This window comes from Centruroides sculpturatus, unplaced genomic scaffold (assembly GCF_000671375.1).
Source record: "Centruroides sculpturatus isolate CEXI.00-Female unplaced genomic scaffold, Cexi_2.0 scaffold301, whole genome shotgun sequence".
Taxonomy (NCBI): Eukaryota; Metazoa; Arthropoda; class Arachnida; order Scorpiones; family Buthidae; genus Centruroides; species Centruroides sculpturatus.
The window spans coordinates 191,406-207,391 of NW_019384595.1; the positions used below are offsets into that span (position 1 = coordinate 191,406).

General features: G+C 27.1%; 2 protein-coding genes across 2 annotated transcripts in view; one reads left to right on the forward strand and one right to left on the reverse strand.

Annotated features, from left to right (window-relative positions):
• The first annotated feature begins 6,144 nt into the window (after positions 1 to 6,144).
• The window catches only part of LOC111624850 (rap guanine nucleotide exchange factor 4-like), a 43,327-nt gene continuing 33,485 nt past the window's right edge, over positions 6,145 to 15,986 (forward strand). Inside the window, exon 1 of the mRNA XM_023367810.1 lies at positions 6,145 to 6,285. The gene's annotated coding sequence lies outside the window, so the exon portion shown is untranslated. The remainder of the gene's footprint in view (positions 6,286 to 15,986) is intronic.
• LOC111624861 (tensin-2-like) lies at positions 11,355 to 13,950 on the reverse strand. Its single transcript, XM_023367823.1, has 5 exons — positions 13,441 to 13,950; positions 12,915 to 13,162; positions 12,759 to 12,836; positions 12,322 to 12,493; positions 11,355 to 11,656 (listed from the first exon to the last, which is right to left on the reverse strand). The coding sequence occupies exons 1-5, from the start codon at positions 13,933 to 13,935 to the stop codon at positions 11,447 to 11,449; spliced, it is 1,203 nt and encodes a 400-aa protein (XP_023223591.1). The 5' UTR covers positions 13,936 to 13,950; the 3' UTR covers positions 11,355 to 11,446.

The following is a 15,986-nucleotide window of genomic DNA, read 5'->3' on the forward strand; positions in this document are numbered from 1 at the left end:
TTTATAAAAGAATTTTTCTGCAGAAAGCTTCTAAATCGATATCGTTAGAGAAAAAAAATATTTTTTTAGATGATTTAAACGGGTTTTTGACATTTTTATTTATCATATGCTTTTAAAATCAGTTTTTATTTGATAAATTTAAAGCTATTTTCTTCATTTTTTGATTCGATATTTATGCACTAGTTTATCAATTTTCTATGCTACACATGCACAAATTTATTCATTTTCTATCCTATACATGTGAAAATTTATCTAGTTTTTTATGCTACATAAACATGAATTAATCGTGTACTGTGCTTTACGTATACAAATTTATCCGTTTTCTACTCTACACATGTGCAAATTTATCAACATATTTAAGCATAAACATGTTTAGAATCGTGTTTTTCTTGTATTTACAGTTATAAAGTACAATTTTCCTTATCGAATTCCCGATATTTTAAACACTCTCTAACATTAAATGATAGATTTACTCCAGCTTCCAGGTTATATCATTCGATAATATAGCATTAATTTAGCTGTTACAGGGAGGTAAATATGATTTATTGTTATTTTTAAAACGTTCTTTAGATACTAAAACGTATCTCAACCTTCTTTTATAATGAGAATTTATCGATTTGTAAGACTGGCGAGTGAGCGCCTTCGGGAAAGTACAGAAGCTGGCTCCATCTATGTATGCTCTTACAGACAGTATCCAGAATCCTACAGGATATGTTCAACATCTGAACGCTGTTCGTCTAAGCTCTAACACTGTTTCGTGGTATGCTTATAAGAAAATTCATATTAAAGGTAAGCATCAACCTTTTCATCCCTACATCAACTGATGCTGAACTTATCTTACCTTTCACTTCTTTAGTAGCTGTTTATATTCATGAGTTTAATTAATAACTAGACATTAGAAGAAAATTTTAATAAGTGTTTCTAGAAAAATTCATTTTTTTCATACTTTTTCTTTAAGTAAATATCTTGTTATGGACTTAAAATATAATGATATTAAACGTTTTATGAGCTATTTCTGTGCTATGAATGGTGTCGAGTTTAATTTTTTTGTGAATTAATTAATTAATTCTTACTTAATATTTTTCTGTCTGTAAAATTATTATTTTTTAAATTTTATACTCATTTTGTTACATTGTTTTTTCAAGTTTAAACAATTCAGAAATCTATAAATTTCTATATTTAACAATATGTATTTGTATAGAGTATTCTGCATAGCAACTAAAGATTATATCTATATATAATTTAAATTTATAGAATTTAATTTTAGTTTAATATATAATTAAAAATAAAATTTCATTTTTTTCATTAATTACTAACACTTACATGTATAAAGTATTTTATAAATATTTATTTTCCATTATCTGATACTCGATTTTGATAATGTTGTGTCTACAAAAAAGAAAAAGTGCACTTAAAAGTATGACTCAGTTAATGCAGTTTTATCTTAATCTAAAAGTATTGCTAGAAGGTAGAGAATATTCAACATTACTCACGTTATTATCTAAATTTTTATATTTTCTAAATCATTATTTATCGCTATAAAATTAAGAGAAATCCTTCTCGGTCTAGTTAGATTAATATAAAGTTAATTCAATAGAGATTTAACTCTTATAAGCACTTGTAGTTCCACTCTTCTGCTTGGATAAGTTTAGCTAAGAGCATGAAAGAATGACAGATGGCCAGTCACGTGAGTAAGAGGAATGGACAATTCCACAAGAGAAATACCTGAAAATATGGAATACCAATTGTGCCAATGGAAATCATTCAATTTTCCGTTTTGGATTCTATCAAAGAGTATTCTAAAGCTGTTTAAGTTATAATAATTTAAAAATATAATATTTTCGTTCTATATTCATAAACTTTTTATATTTATTCAATAAATTATAGGATCTATATTTATTAAAATTCATTTACTTTATTATAATTTGTCCCCAAATTTAGTTGAAGATAGAATCATAAACTAGATAAGAAAACTAGATAAGAAAAGAAGGCGTTTTAATATAAAATTTTAATTTTAGAAGCTTCTAGATTAATGCAAATAATGGGAACTTAATCAGATTTGAATAGTTATATTGATAATGAAATTGGTACTGACTGGACTACATAGAGAAGGTTAAGAGATAGACGGCAATCGTAACCTGTCGAAATTAATGGACTTTTGTTCGACCGTTGGACCACACCATCGTTGCCATAGAGACAGGAAATTACGAAATGTCGAGACAACGTGTGTCAACAACAGCGCTCATGGTTATTAGTTCTGATCTATAATATATACATTCGCATAAACGAAGCTCGATAGAAGAAGAAATGCTCTTAGAAGCTTTGTTTGATTTACTAAAATTTTAATCAATAATTTACAATTTTATTTACTTATTTTAATAATAATTCTGAAGTAAATATTGGGTGTTTTTTTATTTTCCAAGGTTAATTATCAATCATAAAGTTTATCGATGCTGTCAACACGTATATGTAAATACCCTGTAAATGATGCTTCACTGTCGAGTTAGATTCATCTGAGGAAAAGCCCCTATTGAAGGGATCTGATAAATTTTACGGTTTTACTCGAGTTTTCAACAAACTATATGCTTTTAAATAAAGAATATAATGCTTTATTAATTTCAGAATTTATATAAATGTTTTTTTGCTATTTATAAAGAACAAAAACAAAAATAAACATTAAGATCTGCTATTGTTGTACACTTGTCAGTCATAGTGACATTCGCTTTCTAGCTACAAGACGAAGGAATTTTTCAGTTATATTTCTTTAAATATATACAAAAATATATTAAAATACTTAAAATAAAGTATCTACATCAGTTTATATTATATAAAATACAATATTTTATACAAATAATTATAGAAAAGTGTGCAGAATTTTGATACGTACACCTTTAGTTTAACTGTTTTATTACTAAATAAATAATAAAATTATTCATAAATATCGTTTATAGCAACCCTAAATTAAATATTAAATCACAAGAACGGGTCACGGATGGCATTTGAATAATTTTAATTAACTTATATAAATAATTTTCCTTAGAATGAATTAAACAAATCATGCATCGAAGTACTAACATGTATACTACATTAGAAAATTGACAGCTTAGCTAAGCCACATGAAACATTTTTCTTGGTACACATTTCGATCGTAGTAAAGCCATTTTATTGATTTTTATAGTTCTGAACAGTTCAAGGTAGCAAATACAGGTTGGAACAACACGTTATCTTTCACGAAATGGAATGGAGTGAAAATTATTCTTTTACTTTAAGCAAATAAAGGAAACATTCTATTATAAATTATAGCTTTTATTACTCGATAAATTCTATTTTTTACTAATATTTTTTACATAAAAAATGTATGGAGTTAATATAATTGTATCAGAAAATCCTTTCTCTTAATTAACATATACATCGATCTGTATAAATTATTTAATCTTATCACTTCGTATAATTACTGTATCAGATGTCTGTGAATTTAAGCATTTATTCTAATATTAAACTACTATATAAATTTATAGCATACGATTAAAGTAATCGCGAGGAGTAACGTGAAAAATCTTCTCTCATTTATTATATTAATTTTTAAAGTTTATGATAATAATTTGTAAAGTTAATAAATTCGAATTAATATTAAAAATTTTTTAGAGAATAAACTGCTAATATTAACAAGATATTTATTAAAATATAAGCAGAATTCGATCCTAGAGAGGCGGTTTATGAGTTAAGTACATTCACAAATGTGGTGTGAGGATAAATGATAATTTATTTATAGATATTATATTTAAATTATCATCATAAAACACACACAAAATATGAATTTTATAGCAAATTTTGTATGTATTAAATCGGTAATAATGATATTTATCATTCGTTTCATTAAATTATATAGAGTAATATTCACTAATTACAAATAATCTCATTAATCCTGTTATTTTCTAAACGCTATTATATGACTTTTATTATCCTATTATATTTAAATTGTCGGCTATTTTTCTTTAATAATAATTCTATTTTATTATAAATGCACTCGAAACGATTTGCTTCTAATTATATTTATGTTAATTTAATTAAATATTATCATAGTTTTTTCCATTATTATCAAAAGATGCTGAAGAGCAGAAGATTCAGAAGATGCTGAACATTAATTATTCTGTTAGGATATTTGAATATATTTAGATTGTTTTGATTGTTTCTGGAGAATTTTTAAAAAATTTCGTTTTCTCCGATAAAATAATTAAATATTTTAATTATTTTGACGTTTATAATGTTGGATTTTAATAGAGNTATAAATATTTATTTTCCATTATCTGATACTCGATTTTGATAATGTTGTGTCTACAAAAAAGAAAAAGTGCACTTAAAAGTATGACTCAGTTAATGCAGTTTTATCTTAATCTAAAAGTATTGCTAGAAGGTAGAGAATATTCAACATTACTCACGTTATTATCTAAATTTTTATATTTTCTAAATCATTATTTATCGCTATAAAATTAAGAGAAATCCTTCTCGGTCTAGTTAGATTAATATAAAGTTAATTCAATAGAGATTTAACTCTTATAAGCACTTGTAGTTCCACTCTTCTGCTTGGATAAGTTTAGCTAAGAGCATGAAAGAATGACAGATGGCCAGTCACGTGAGTAAGAGGAATGGACAATTCCACAAGAGAAATACCTGAAAATATGGAATACCAATTGTGCCAATGGAAATCATTCAATTTTCCGTTTTGGATTCTATCAAAGAGTATTCTAAAGCTGTTTAAGTTATAATAATTTAAAAATATAATATTTTCGTTCTATATTCATAAACTTTTTATATTTATTCAATAAATTATAGGATCTATATTTATTAAAATTCATTTACTTTATTATAATTTGTCCCCAAATTTAGTTGAAGATAGAATCATAAACTAGATAAGAAAACTAGATAAGAAAAGAAGGCGTTTTAATATAAAATTTTAATTTTAGAAGCTTCTAGATTAATGCAAATAATGGGAACTTAATCAGATTTGAATAGTTATATTGATAATGAAATTGGTACTGACTGGACTACATAGAGAAGGTTAAGAGATAGACGGCAATCGTAACCTGTCGAAATTAATGGACTTTTGTTCGACCGTTGGACCACACCATCGTTGCCATAGAGACAGGAAATTACGAAATGTCGAGACAACGTGTGTCAACAACAGCGCTCATGGTTATTAGTTCTGATCTATAATATATACATTCGCATAAACGAAGCTCGATAGAAGAAGAAATGCTCTTAGAAGCTTTGTTTGATTTACTAAAATTTTAATCAATAATTTACAATTTTATTTACTTATTTTAATAATAATTCTGAAGTAAATATTGGGTGTTTTTTTATTTTCCAAGGTTAATTATCAATCATAAAGTTTATCGATGCTGTCAACACGTATATGTAAATACCCTGTAAATCTTTAAGAAAAATATTCACATCTCATGGCAATAAAATGATACTTTTATATTATTTAAACTATATTTTATAAAAGAATTTTTCTGCAGAAAGCTTCTAAATCGATATCGTTAGAGAAAAAAAATATTTTTTTAGATGATTTAAACGGGTTTTTGACATTTTTATTTATCATATGCTTTTAAAATCAGTTTTTATTTGATAAATTTAAAGCTATTTTCTTCATTTTTTGATTCGATATTTATGCACTAGTTTATCAATTTTCTATGCTACACATGCACAAATTTATTCATTTTCTATCCTATACATGTGAAAATTTATCTAGTTTTTTATGCTACATAAACATGAATTAATCGTGTACTGTGCTTTACGTATACAAATTTATCCGTTTTCTACTCTACACATGTGCAAATTTATCAACATATTTAAGCATAAACATGTTTAGAATCGTGTTTTTCTTGTATTTACAGTTATAAAGTACAATTTTCCTTATCGAATTCCCGATATTTTAAACACTCTCTAACATTAAATGATAGATTTACTCCAGCTTCCAGGTTATATCATTCGATAATATAGCATTAATTTAGCTGTTACAGGGAGGTAAATATGATTTATTGTTATTTTTAAAACGTTCTTTAGATACTAAAACGTATCTCAACCTTCTTTTATAATGAGAATTTATCGATTTGTAAGACTGGCGAGTGAGCGCCTTCGGGAAAGTACAGAAGCTGGCTCCATCTATGTATGCTCTTACAGACAGTATCCAGAATCCTACAGGATATGTTCAACATCTGAACGCTGTTCGTCTAAGCTCTAACACTGTTTCGTGGTATGCTTATAAGAAAATTCATATTAAAGGTAAGCATCAACCTTTTCATCCCTACATCAACTGATGCTGAACTTATCTTACCTTTCACTTCTTTAGTAGCTGTTTATATTCATGAGTTTAATTAATAACTAGACATTAGAAGAAAATTTTAATAAGTGTTTCTAGAAAAATTCATTTTTTTCATACTTTTTCTTTAAGTAAATATCTTGTTATGGACTTAAAATATAATGATATTAAACGTTTTATGAGCTATTTCTGTGCTATGAATGGTGTCGAGTTTAATTTTTTTGTGAATTAATTAATTAATTCTTACTTAATATTTTTCTGTCTGTAAAATTATTATTTTTTAAATTTTATACTCATTTTGTTACATTGTTTTTTCAAGTTTAAACAATTCAGAAATCTATAAATTTCTATATTTAACAATATGTATTTGTATAGAGTATTCTGCATAGCAACTAAAGATTATATCTATATATAATTTAAATTTATAGAATTTAATTTTAGTTTAATATATAATTAAAAATAAAATTTCATTTTTTTCATTAATTACTAACACTTACATGTATAAAGTATTTTATAAATATTTATTTTCCATTATCTGATACTCGATTTTGATAATGTTGTGTCTACAAAAAAGAAAAAGTGCACTTAAAAGTATGACTCAGTTAATGCAGTTTTATCTTAATCTAAAAGTATTGCTAGAAGGTAGAGAATATTCAACATTACTCACGTTATTATCTAAATTTTTATATTTTCTAAATCATTATTTATCGCTATAAAATTAAGAGAAATCCTTCTCGGTCTAGTTAGATTAATATAAAGTTAATTCAATAGAGATTTAACTCTTATAAGCACTTGTAGTTCCACTCTTCTGCTTGGATAAGTTTAGCTAAGAGCATGAAAGAATGACAGATGGCCAGTCACGTGAGTAAGAGGAATGGACAATTCCACAAGAGAAATACCTGAAAATATGGAATACCAATTGTGCCAATGGAAATCATTCAATTTTCCGTTTTGGATTCTATCAAAGAGTATTCTAAAGCTGTTTAAGTTATAATAATTTAAAAATATAATATTTTCGTTCTATATTCATAAACTTTTTATATTTATTCAATAAATTATAGGATCTATATTTATTAAAATTCATTTACTTTATTATAATTTGTCCCCAAATTTAGTTGAAGATAGAATCATAAACTAGATAAGAAAACTAGATAAGAAAAGAAGGCGTTTTAATATAAAATTTTAATTTTAGAAGCTTCTAGATTAATGCAAATAATGGGAACTTAATCAGATTTGAATAGTTATATTGATAATGAAATTGGTACTGACTGGANAGAAGATTCAGAAGATGCTGAACATTAATTATTCTGTTAGGATATTTGAATATATTTAGATTGTTTTGATTGTTTCTGGAGAATTTTTAAAAAATTTCGTTTTCTCCGATAAAATAATTAAATATTTTAATTATTTTGACGTTTATAATGTTGGATTTTAATAGAGAAATGGAATATATTTTATTATAGCTTCTGATAATAAAGAGTTCTTTAATCCAGTCAAGTTGTAATCGGCTTTTCTGGACATTTCCTACTTCTTAATGCTGATTGTGAAAAGGATCTTAGGGAATTACCACATAACAATTTTGCATAACAAGCTCACAATCTCATTTGTAAAGAATTCGATTAAATTTAATAGGAGATGATAAAGAAAAATATTTTTTTAAATTATTAAAACAATTTTTATTAAAGGAAGTGTTATCAAAATCGAAAAATTATCTTAAATTATTTATAACTTTTATTTAATTTATAAAATAATAACATTGTTATCGTTAAGGAATTAACTTTCAAATCAATGTCACGTTGTTAACTCTCTTTACATTATTATTTAAATTTAGTTTTTTTCAGATTTTCTTTCGTGTTTTTCGCGCATTTTAATTCATTAATATTTATAACAACAATTTAAAATTTTTAGAAAAAACTTTTATAATAAGTTTATGTACTTATTCCATTTTAATTTTATGTTATGACTTTAAGATGAGTGATGAATTAATACATGCATTACTTACATTGTTTAAACATAATTTTCCAACCGAAAATTAGCTTTTGTAATAACAATAATAATAGTAGATTGACAGAAATTCTTTAAATTAATTTCTAGAAGCGATAGAATAATATCTTAAAGGATTATTAAAATGAAAATCTTTATTCAAGTGATGCAGCTCCGAAGATAACCTGAAGGATGCTGGCTTTTAACTCGAATTTTTTAAGAAGAATTTTTATAGTAAGATTGCTTAATTTTTATTACGTTTTCGCCTATGTAATAAACTTATTTGCTTTCAAACTTTTATCACATTAAGTGTTATACAACGTTTGAATTATTCGTACCAACTATCAGCAGATAAAATTGCCGATTTATAGCTAACAATCATGTGACTTTTCATCTAAATTATTCTAATACAAAAGGATGTAGCGTGCAGAGAATACCAAAGTTCGATACTTTATTATAATACTAAGCCAATGCATAGCACGCACATCCATCATTCGCAATTATATATATAAAAAAAGAAAAAGTATCCCAAAGATTCATGAGATCGTATCTACTCCAACGTTGTACTGTACATGTTCTGTTTTTCTCAGCGCAAAGTAGTTTATACTCTAAAATGTTTTATAAATTATCTAAAATACATAAATTATGACTCTAAGCTAATCTATAAAATCGTGTACGTGTTTTTAAAATCGAATAAAACACATGTTTACACGGATACAAACATCCATTACCTACTAACGATTTAGCTTAAAATTTTGCTATTTTTTTGATGCTATAAAAGGATTTTTTTTCTCGATTCTAAAAATTATCTAAAGAATGAAGAATAGAAGGATTGTTTTTTCACAGTTTTTTTATGTATTTTTAAAAGAAAATTTCAAAAAGTGATTATTGATTCTCTCTTCGTCTACGTGCTGACTAGACTATCCATTCTGCCATAACCTTCCATCTTTTACAATTTCCTCCAAACAAAACTACGTGACTTCATTTAAAAAGACAGTAAATAATTATAAAAAAAATCTCATTAAAATTTCAAAAAATCAGAAATTATTAAGAAAAACTCCAATCTTTTAACAATTTCTAACTCCATCCGGAAGCCTCTTATCAAAAAATTAATATAGATTATCTTTAAATAATCGATAACTCAATGTGTAAGTGATAATCTAAGACAAGGATAATTATATAAATTAAATACTTTACAGACGTATTTAATCATTTATTATATTAAAATCGAATTTTTTTGAGTTAATTTTTATAAGAGGATAGAATGATCTTGAGCATCAGTAAATATAAAAATTTAAGAATTTGTATATAATTAATCATCCTATCTTCTACCAATAATTGTGTCTTGTGTATAATATATGATACTTTTAGCTTTGTTGTAACGTTAAAATTGCTGTAACATAAATCAATACCTGTATATATGGCCATTGCACACTGTAATAGTCGACTATCACGTACAATGAACTATACAAAAATAGAATTCGTTCAATATTTGAAGTCGGGTTTTCTACTTTAACTCATGATTTCTCACTTAAATAATTAATTTATTACGAAAAAAATCATACTAGACCGATGTTTACTAAAGATAATTTCATGTTTTATGAATTATATAATAGATAATATCATGATTTTTTCTTCTTAACTGCGTGCATACATTTGTATATGCAAGAAGTTAACACGTTTGTCCGTTTTTTTTGAAGCTTGATTAAAAAATATCTGTAAATAATTTAATAAATTCGTGTTTTTAGAACGAATTTCTAGAAGTTTATTTAATGTTTTATAGTTATTTAATAACTGTTAGTTGTCTGTAAAAGACTAAATTTAAGAATTTTATCTGTATCGATTGTCAAGAGGTCAGATGCTGCTGTCATTTGGAATTTTTGTAGATAATTTCCTCTTGGAACTGTTGTGGGAGTTCAATTTCCTAAAGGTTGATCGTTCTTCTTGAGCTTCCTTTTTTATCTTATTTTCCTTTCAGTTTTTTTATTGTTTTTCTACTTTTTCTTGATTCAGCATCCCTTCTCCAGATTTCTCATCCTTTCTTCAGCATCTTCAAATAATCAGTTTTTTCGAATTTCTAAATTTTTAGCTTTATTTAAAACTTTGTTTTTTTTTTACTTTTTTAGACTCTAAATTAATGTTTTATTAATGAGAAAGTCTTTCTAGAAGTAAAAAATATGAATTATTTACTGTATACAGAAATTGCAGACGGTGCGAATATATAAATTTATGTGAACGTCATCAATTTTTCTTGCAGTCAAAACTAAACTAGAAATCTTTACAATATGATAAAATATATATATATTTAAAATTAATTTTATGACATTTTTATAGTCTTAGAATTTTATATTTTTATAGCTTGAGGGTGTTGAGTTAAAAATAGAATTTATTTTCTAGTTCATCTTTTTAAAGTTCCGCTCTCTAACACGTTCCAGATGCTCAAACTTTAGTCGTGATTCTAGATTTATCGCTCTCTACAAGTGAATTTTACACCTGTAAATAATGTTTTTAAAGATTGAAAGATTTATTTTTTAGATATACAGATTTTTACAACTTAATTTATGATATTCTTAAAAATATTTGCATGAACAAGGACAAGCTACCACATCCTACAGATGTTGAGCTTATTTCGTAGAATATAAGTAAAAATTTGGTTCTAAAAAATATATAATTTATACAAAATACATGGAAAAAACTCTAAAAATTCAACTATTTATAAGTAGAATCCAAAAAAAATTTATTTATTATTTTTTAAAGAATCTTTTTGTTGAAGTAGGAAGGTTAGAGACGGCAAATTGTATAAAATAAAGCTTACCACGTAGAATATGAGTAAAAATTTGGATAAAAAATAAAAAATTAGAAAATTATATTAAGTATAAACCTAAAAAATTCAACTCTTTACCAGCAGAAATATAAATAATAACTGCAAACCTCAAAAGAAAACCGAGATAAATGATGAAAAAATCGAAAAGAACTCATTAAAATTAAATGAATTTTCTTAAAAATCGACCAAGAAACATATAGAAATAACAAATAATTTATATATATATATATATATTTATATTTATATATTTATATTTATGCCATTAAAATAGCTTCCTGTACAAAAACCTATAATTGTTATTACGGATAGTGCAGGTATCATGCATCTAAATCCGCCATCATTTTACGAAAATCGGCAAGTAAATTGTAATCTGGATCTTCGTCGATGTCCACCATGTCCTGAGATGAGTCCAATTTACGGAATGTTGGATTATATCGAGATAAACAAAGAGGACATGGCAATAACTCTGGCATGACGGAATGGTGAGTAATGAGTGCAGTCAATGTGCTGAATTCTTTGGTGAAACCCTAAAAAAAATAATAATAAAATATATATATTAATGAAGTATTTTTAATGTAAATCATTAATAAAACATTTGAAAAGTTCGAATTTGAATTTAGAAAAGTAAATTTTAAATTATATCGATGCTAATTAGACTGTGTTTTCAGGTATTTATGATTAAGGTAGAAGGGGGTAAGCAGGTCTTGGATCGAGCCTAGAACATGGACGGGCTCCTAAAATTTAATATTTTATATAGGAAAACATGATATATATTTTTAATCATTTGTATACTTTCATATTTGGTATTTTTTAGCTTTAGGAGAGGTTGGGGACTCCACATTTTTACAGACTTAAACACACTTACAAAGGGTCTAAAGAAATTTAATTTTATATTGAAAAAATAATTTTAAATAAATATAAAATTAATAAAATTAATGATTTAAGATGTTATTTTTAATTGTCTCCAAACAGGACTTAAATCATTAAATGTATCTTGAAATTTTAAAAGATTCAGTTTCTTAAATTATATAAATTGATAATTCTTCTTCTTATGTTAAGAATTATTTATGTGGAAGAGTTGTAAGAAAAGAAGGAAAACACTAAAAAATTTATCGTCCCTAATAATTAGTGGTGTAGCTGACAACTTATCTACTTCCCGGTGACAAAGATAAATTTTAGTGCAAACACAAACCTTGATCTTGTAACCTCGATTTGTTCTCATGATAAGATAATGGGCAATTCCGGATGGGTGGAAATCTCTAGGCACTCGCAGAGACAAAGCATAGCATCCTGGTTTACTCGTGCTTTCTCTCACCATAAAAGATCCTACAGGCTCTTGAGCCAACACTTCCAACGCTATTTCCCTGCAAAAATGAACACGTTCAACAATCACCTACTTAAAGAAATTTGTAATTAAAAATCACTTCAAAGTTTTTAGAAAAGGAGGAAAGGGAGGGGGGAAAATATATGTACAGTACATTTTTCTAACGAATATCTTACTCGAGTAAGTTTGAAATATTTGATTTTACTTATGATTTATGTGAGCTTTCTGGATCATCGATTTATATAAAATTAATTTCATTTTGAATAAAATAGCCCTTTTAAAATTATGCAAATGTGTCGACTAACCTCGGTATTCCTGCTTGGAACCAAGGTGCACCCTTAAGTTCTTTCTCTTCAGACATCTGAGCGTGAAGAGAATCGTATCTGTACAAAAGTAACGAAGAATAGGGTCAAATATATATAAAATAATAATAATAATAAATTGAAGTTATTGTAATATACCTTTCCGGTGGAGGTGGGGGTGGTGTGCTGCTGTTACTACTGCTATGACTTATTCGTTTTCCTCTACATCCTACTGATTCTGATTTATCGTCCCCCGATACCACAGAATCGGAAAGAGAGGGTGCACTGTGGTCACAAGAAGACTGAGATGACCTCTTACTGCTGAAATCACTAGAGAGTTCCAATAGACTTTCTTCATCAGTGGCTGGTGCCGTCGGTAACTGGCTCGTTCTACACAGTTGGAAGCTCTGTATAAAAATAATTTAATCCTGTATAAATTTATTTAAAAAAACAAGTCTTAATACAGCCATTTATAATGTACAATGCCTGTTATTTCGGCATTTATATATTATATAAATCTGTGTTTAAATTTTAAATGAAATTCTTTAGATTTCGCCTACTTCATAGCTTTGAAAGTAATTTTTATAGATAAATAAATGAGAAAAAGGACCATAAAATAGATTCCTGTATACGATTCTGTTGTTAAATTACATTTAAAAGTTTAAAATTGTCACTAAAAACTCACATTTTTCTTAGGAGAGAGTGGATTAATCTCTTGACTGTTTTTTCCTTCCCAATTTGAAGCTTCGTTAACGTAACCCCCCGACAGAGGACGATTATGACTCATTACTTTTCCATCAGATTTTTCTCCAACGTCTACTGTTTTCAGCAGGGGTGGTTTTTCTTTCATCTGCTTCCACGTGTTCAGTTCTGTAGGAGAATTGTTATCTTCGCTGCTACTTGGAGACCACAGATCACCGCTTGTTGCGTCACCGTTCGTTACGGAAGTTGTAACTTGTAGAGCCAAAGAAAAGTTACTGTTCCTACCGAGGAATGTTGGAGATGATGATCCTGAAGAAGAGGGATGTGCAGAGTCGTGGAATGTTCCATTATTAGTAGTCACAATGTCCATGTCGGGGTTAGATGATGTGTTGAGTTCTAAAACGCTGCTGATTAATGGGTCATTATGGCGTGTTTTCCCTACTATCTTCTTTGCCTGAAATTGTAAAAATTGTTTCATTTCTACTGAATTGTTATAAGATTACGTAGAACACAGAACAAAGTAGAAACAACAAAACTAAATTACGTAGAACAAAGTATAAACAGCATTCAACACTGACTTCTGTATATCCTCATCTTTTTTTTATTATCTGACAAATATAGGATTATGCTATATGAAAAGTTTTTCATTATTAAAAACTTCATTTCAAGAGCGTCATAAAGAAAATAAGTAATGAAAGATTGCATAGATTCTCAGCGATCCCACTCCAACCCGAGACTTAAGGTTGATTAGTGTGAACATCAAACGTGAAGTAGAAATTAACCATAAAAATTCTGATTTACAGCCTTTACTCTTCTACAATTGGAAAAGGGAGCATAAAATGCATCCAACAACAAAATATTCGCGTTTTCAGCAATAAAATTGGCGACACACTACCTAAAAATCCACTTGATAGAATTAAAGCTCTCTCTCTCCTTCTCTCGGCTGCTCCTCTACAATTCAAAGACAAAAGGATGAAGAAGTTTTTTGCCAGTACAGACCCACTCAACAGATATTATTGGGATTGGTTGCTATGGTGACGAGAGTTGAACCAAACTAATGTGGATGGAACAAGACGTGGAGATTAGGGTGATGTCGGTATTGCTGTCTACACTCTAGGGATCCCCACAGGTGGATTCAGATCCACGAAGATTAAGCAACAATCTGTCAGGGATCGAATGACTTTTGCATTTATCACGTTACCGACCTGAAAGATTATAAGCGAACCAACGTATGTTATTAACACATATTATGATCATTGATCCTCTTTACTTCAGAAACTTTCTAAGCTTCTTCCATTCACCTAACTTAAACTTATAGAATCTAATAATTGTAAGCATCTTCTATAATATTTTCTAGTTTAATGTAGTCCTATAATAGGAATAAAAATTCTATTTATTTCCTTATTCTGCAATGTTGAATATAAGCAAAATTAAACCTCCGTTTTCCTATATTCAACGTAGTTTAATAACTTATAAAAGAAACCTGATAACTAAATATTGTTTATTTTAAAAACTTTATAAGGTTATAAAAGATTTTTTGGGCTTTAAATTGTTATTTCTTTCTAATCTCATTGCTTATACTATAACGTTCTTCCTCCCAGAAGAATTTTTCTCTCTCTCTCTCTCTCTCTCTTTTTTTTTAACTTAAGATGCTGGCTAAGATTAAAAGAATGAAACAAGAAAACCAGTCGGTATGAAATTCGATATCTTAGGTAGTGAAGTAGTTTGTCAGGTGAGCTTCTTCTGACGTGTGCTTCATTCTAAAGAAGCGTCAGTAAACTTTGTAACCTTATATCTAAAATTTCTTCCATACATTCCCTTTTGTTACATAAAAAGGATTTTCAAAATAGCATTGACTTCGCGACACGATACTATTCCCTAGACTTATTTGCATAAATCTATTAATTTATATAGGGTAGGGTAGTGAACAGTTTCTACCCCGTATAAAAAAAAGTAAATGAATTTTTTAAAATAAAATATATTATACTTTTTGAAATTTAATTGATATGAAATTTACAGTAAGTTTTATTTATATATAAAATAGGGATTTGAAAGAAAAATCAGCAATTTCGTGTTCTGATCTTGCTGTTATGTCAGATCTAAGTAGATACAGATGAAGGATTTTTTTCCTTTCAAAACAGATCAAAGAGGAATCGATCCTGAAAATCCGATTTCGATCATAAATATGTTGATCAAAATGTTTTTTTTCTTTTACCCCCATAATATAGAAAGAGGAATATATATGTATATTTATAAAAGTATATTGAATCTACGTATTTCACGTGCATTTTATTTCTTTACATTTCATTTTAATTCATTGTTCGTTCTCTCTTGCATATTTCATTTTCGTTATTTACTTTTATCATTCATACATTCCTTTATTAATAAATAATTTTTACAATTCACTTTCACTTATTTCATTCACTTTTTTTTTACTACATTTCATTCGTAATGAAATTGGTATAATTTTTTTACAAACGTAATTTTAATGAATTAAACGTGAAAATTACAACGTTTTCTTAAACTTTC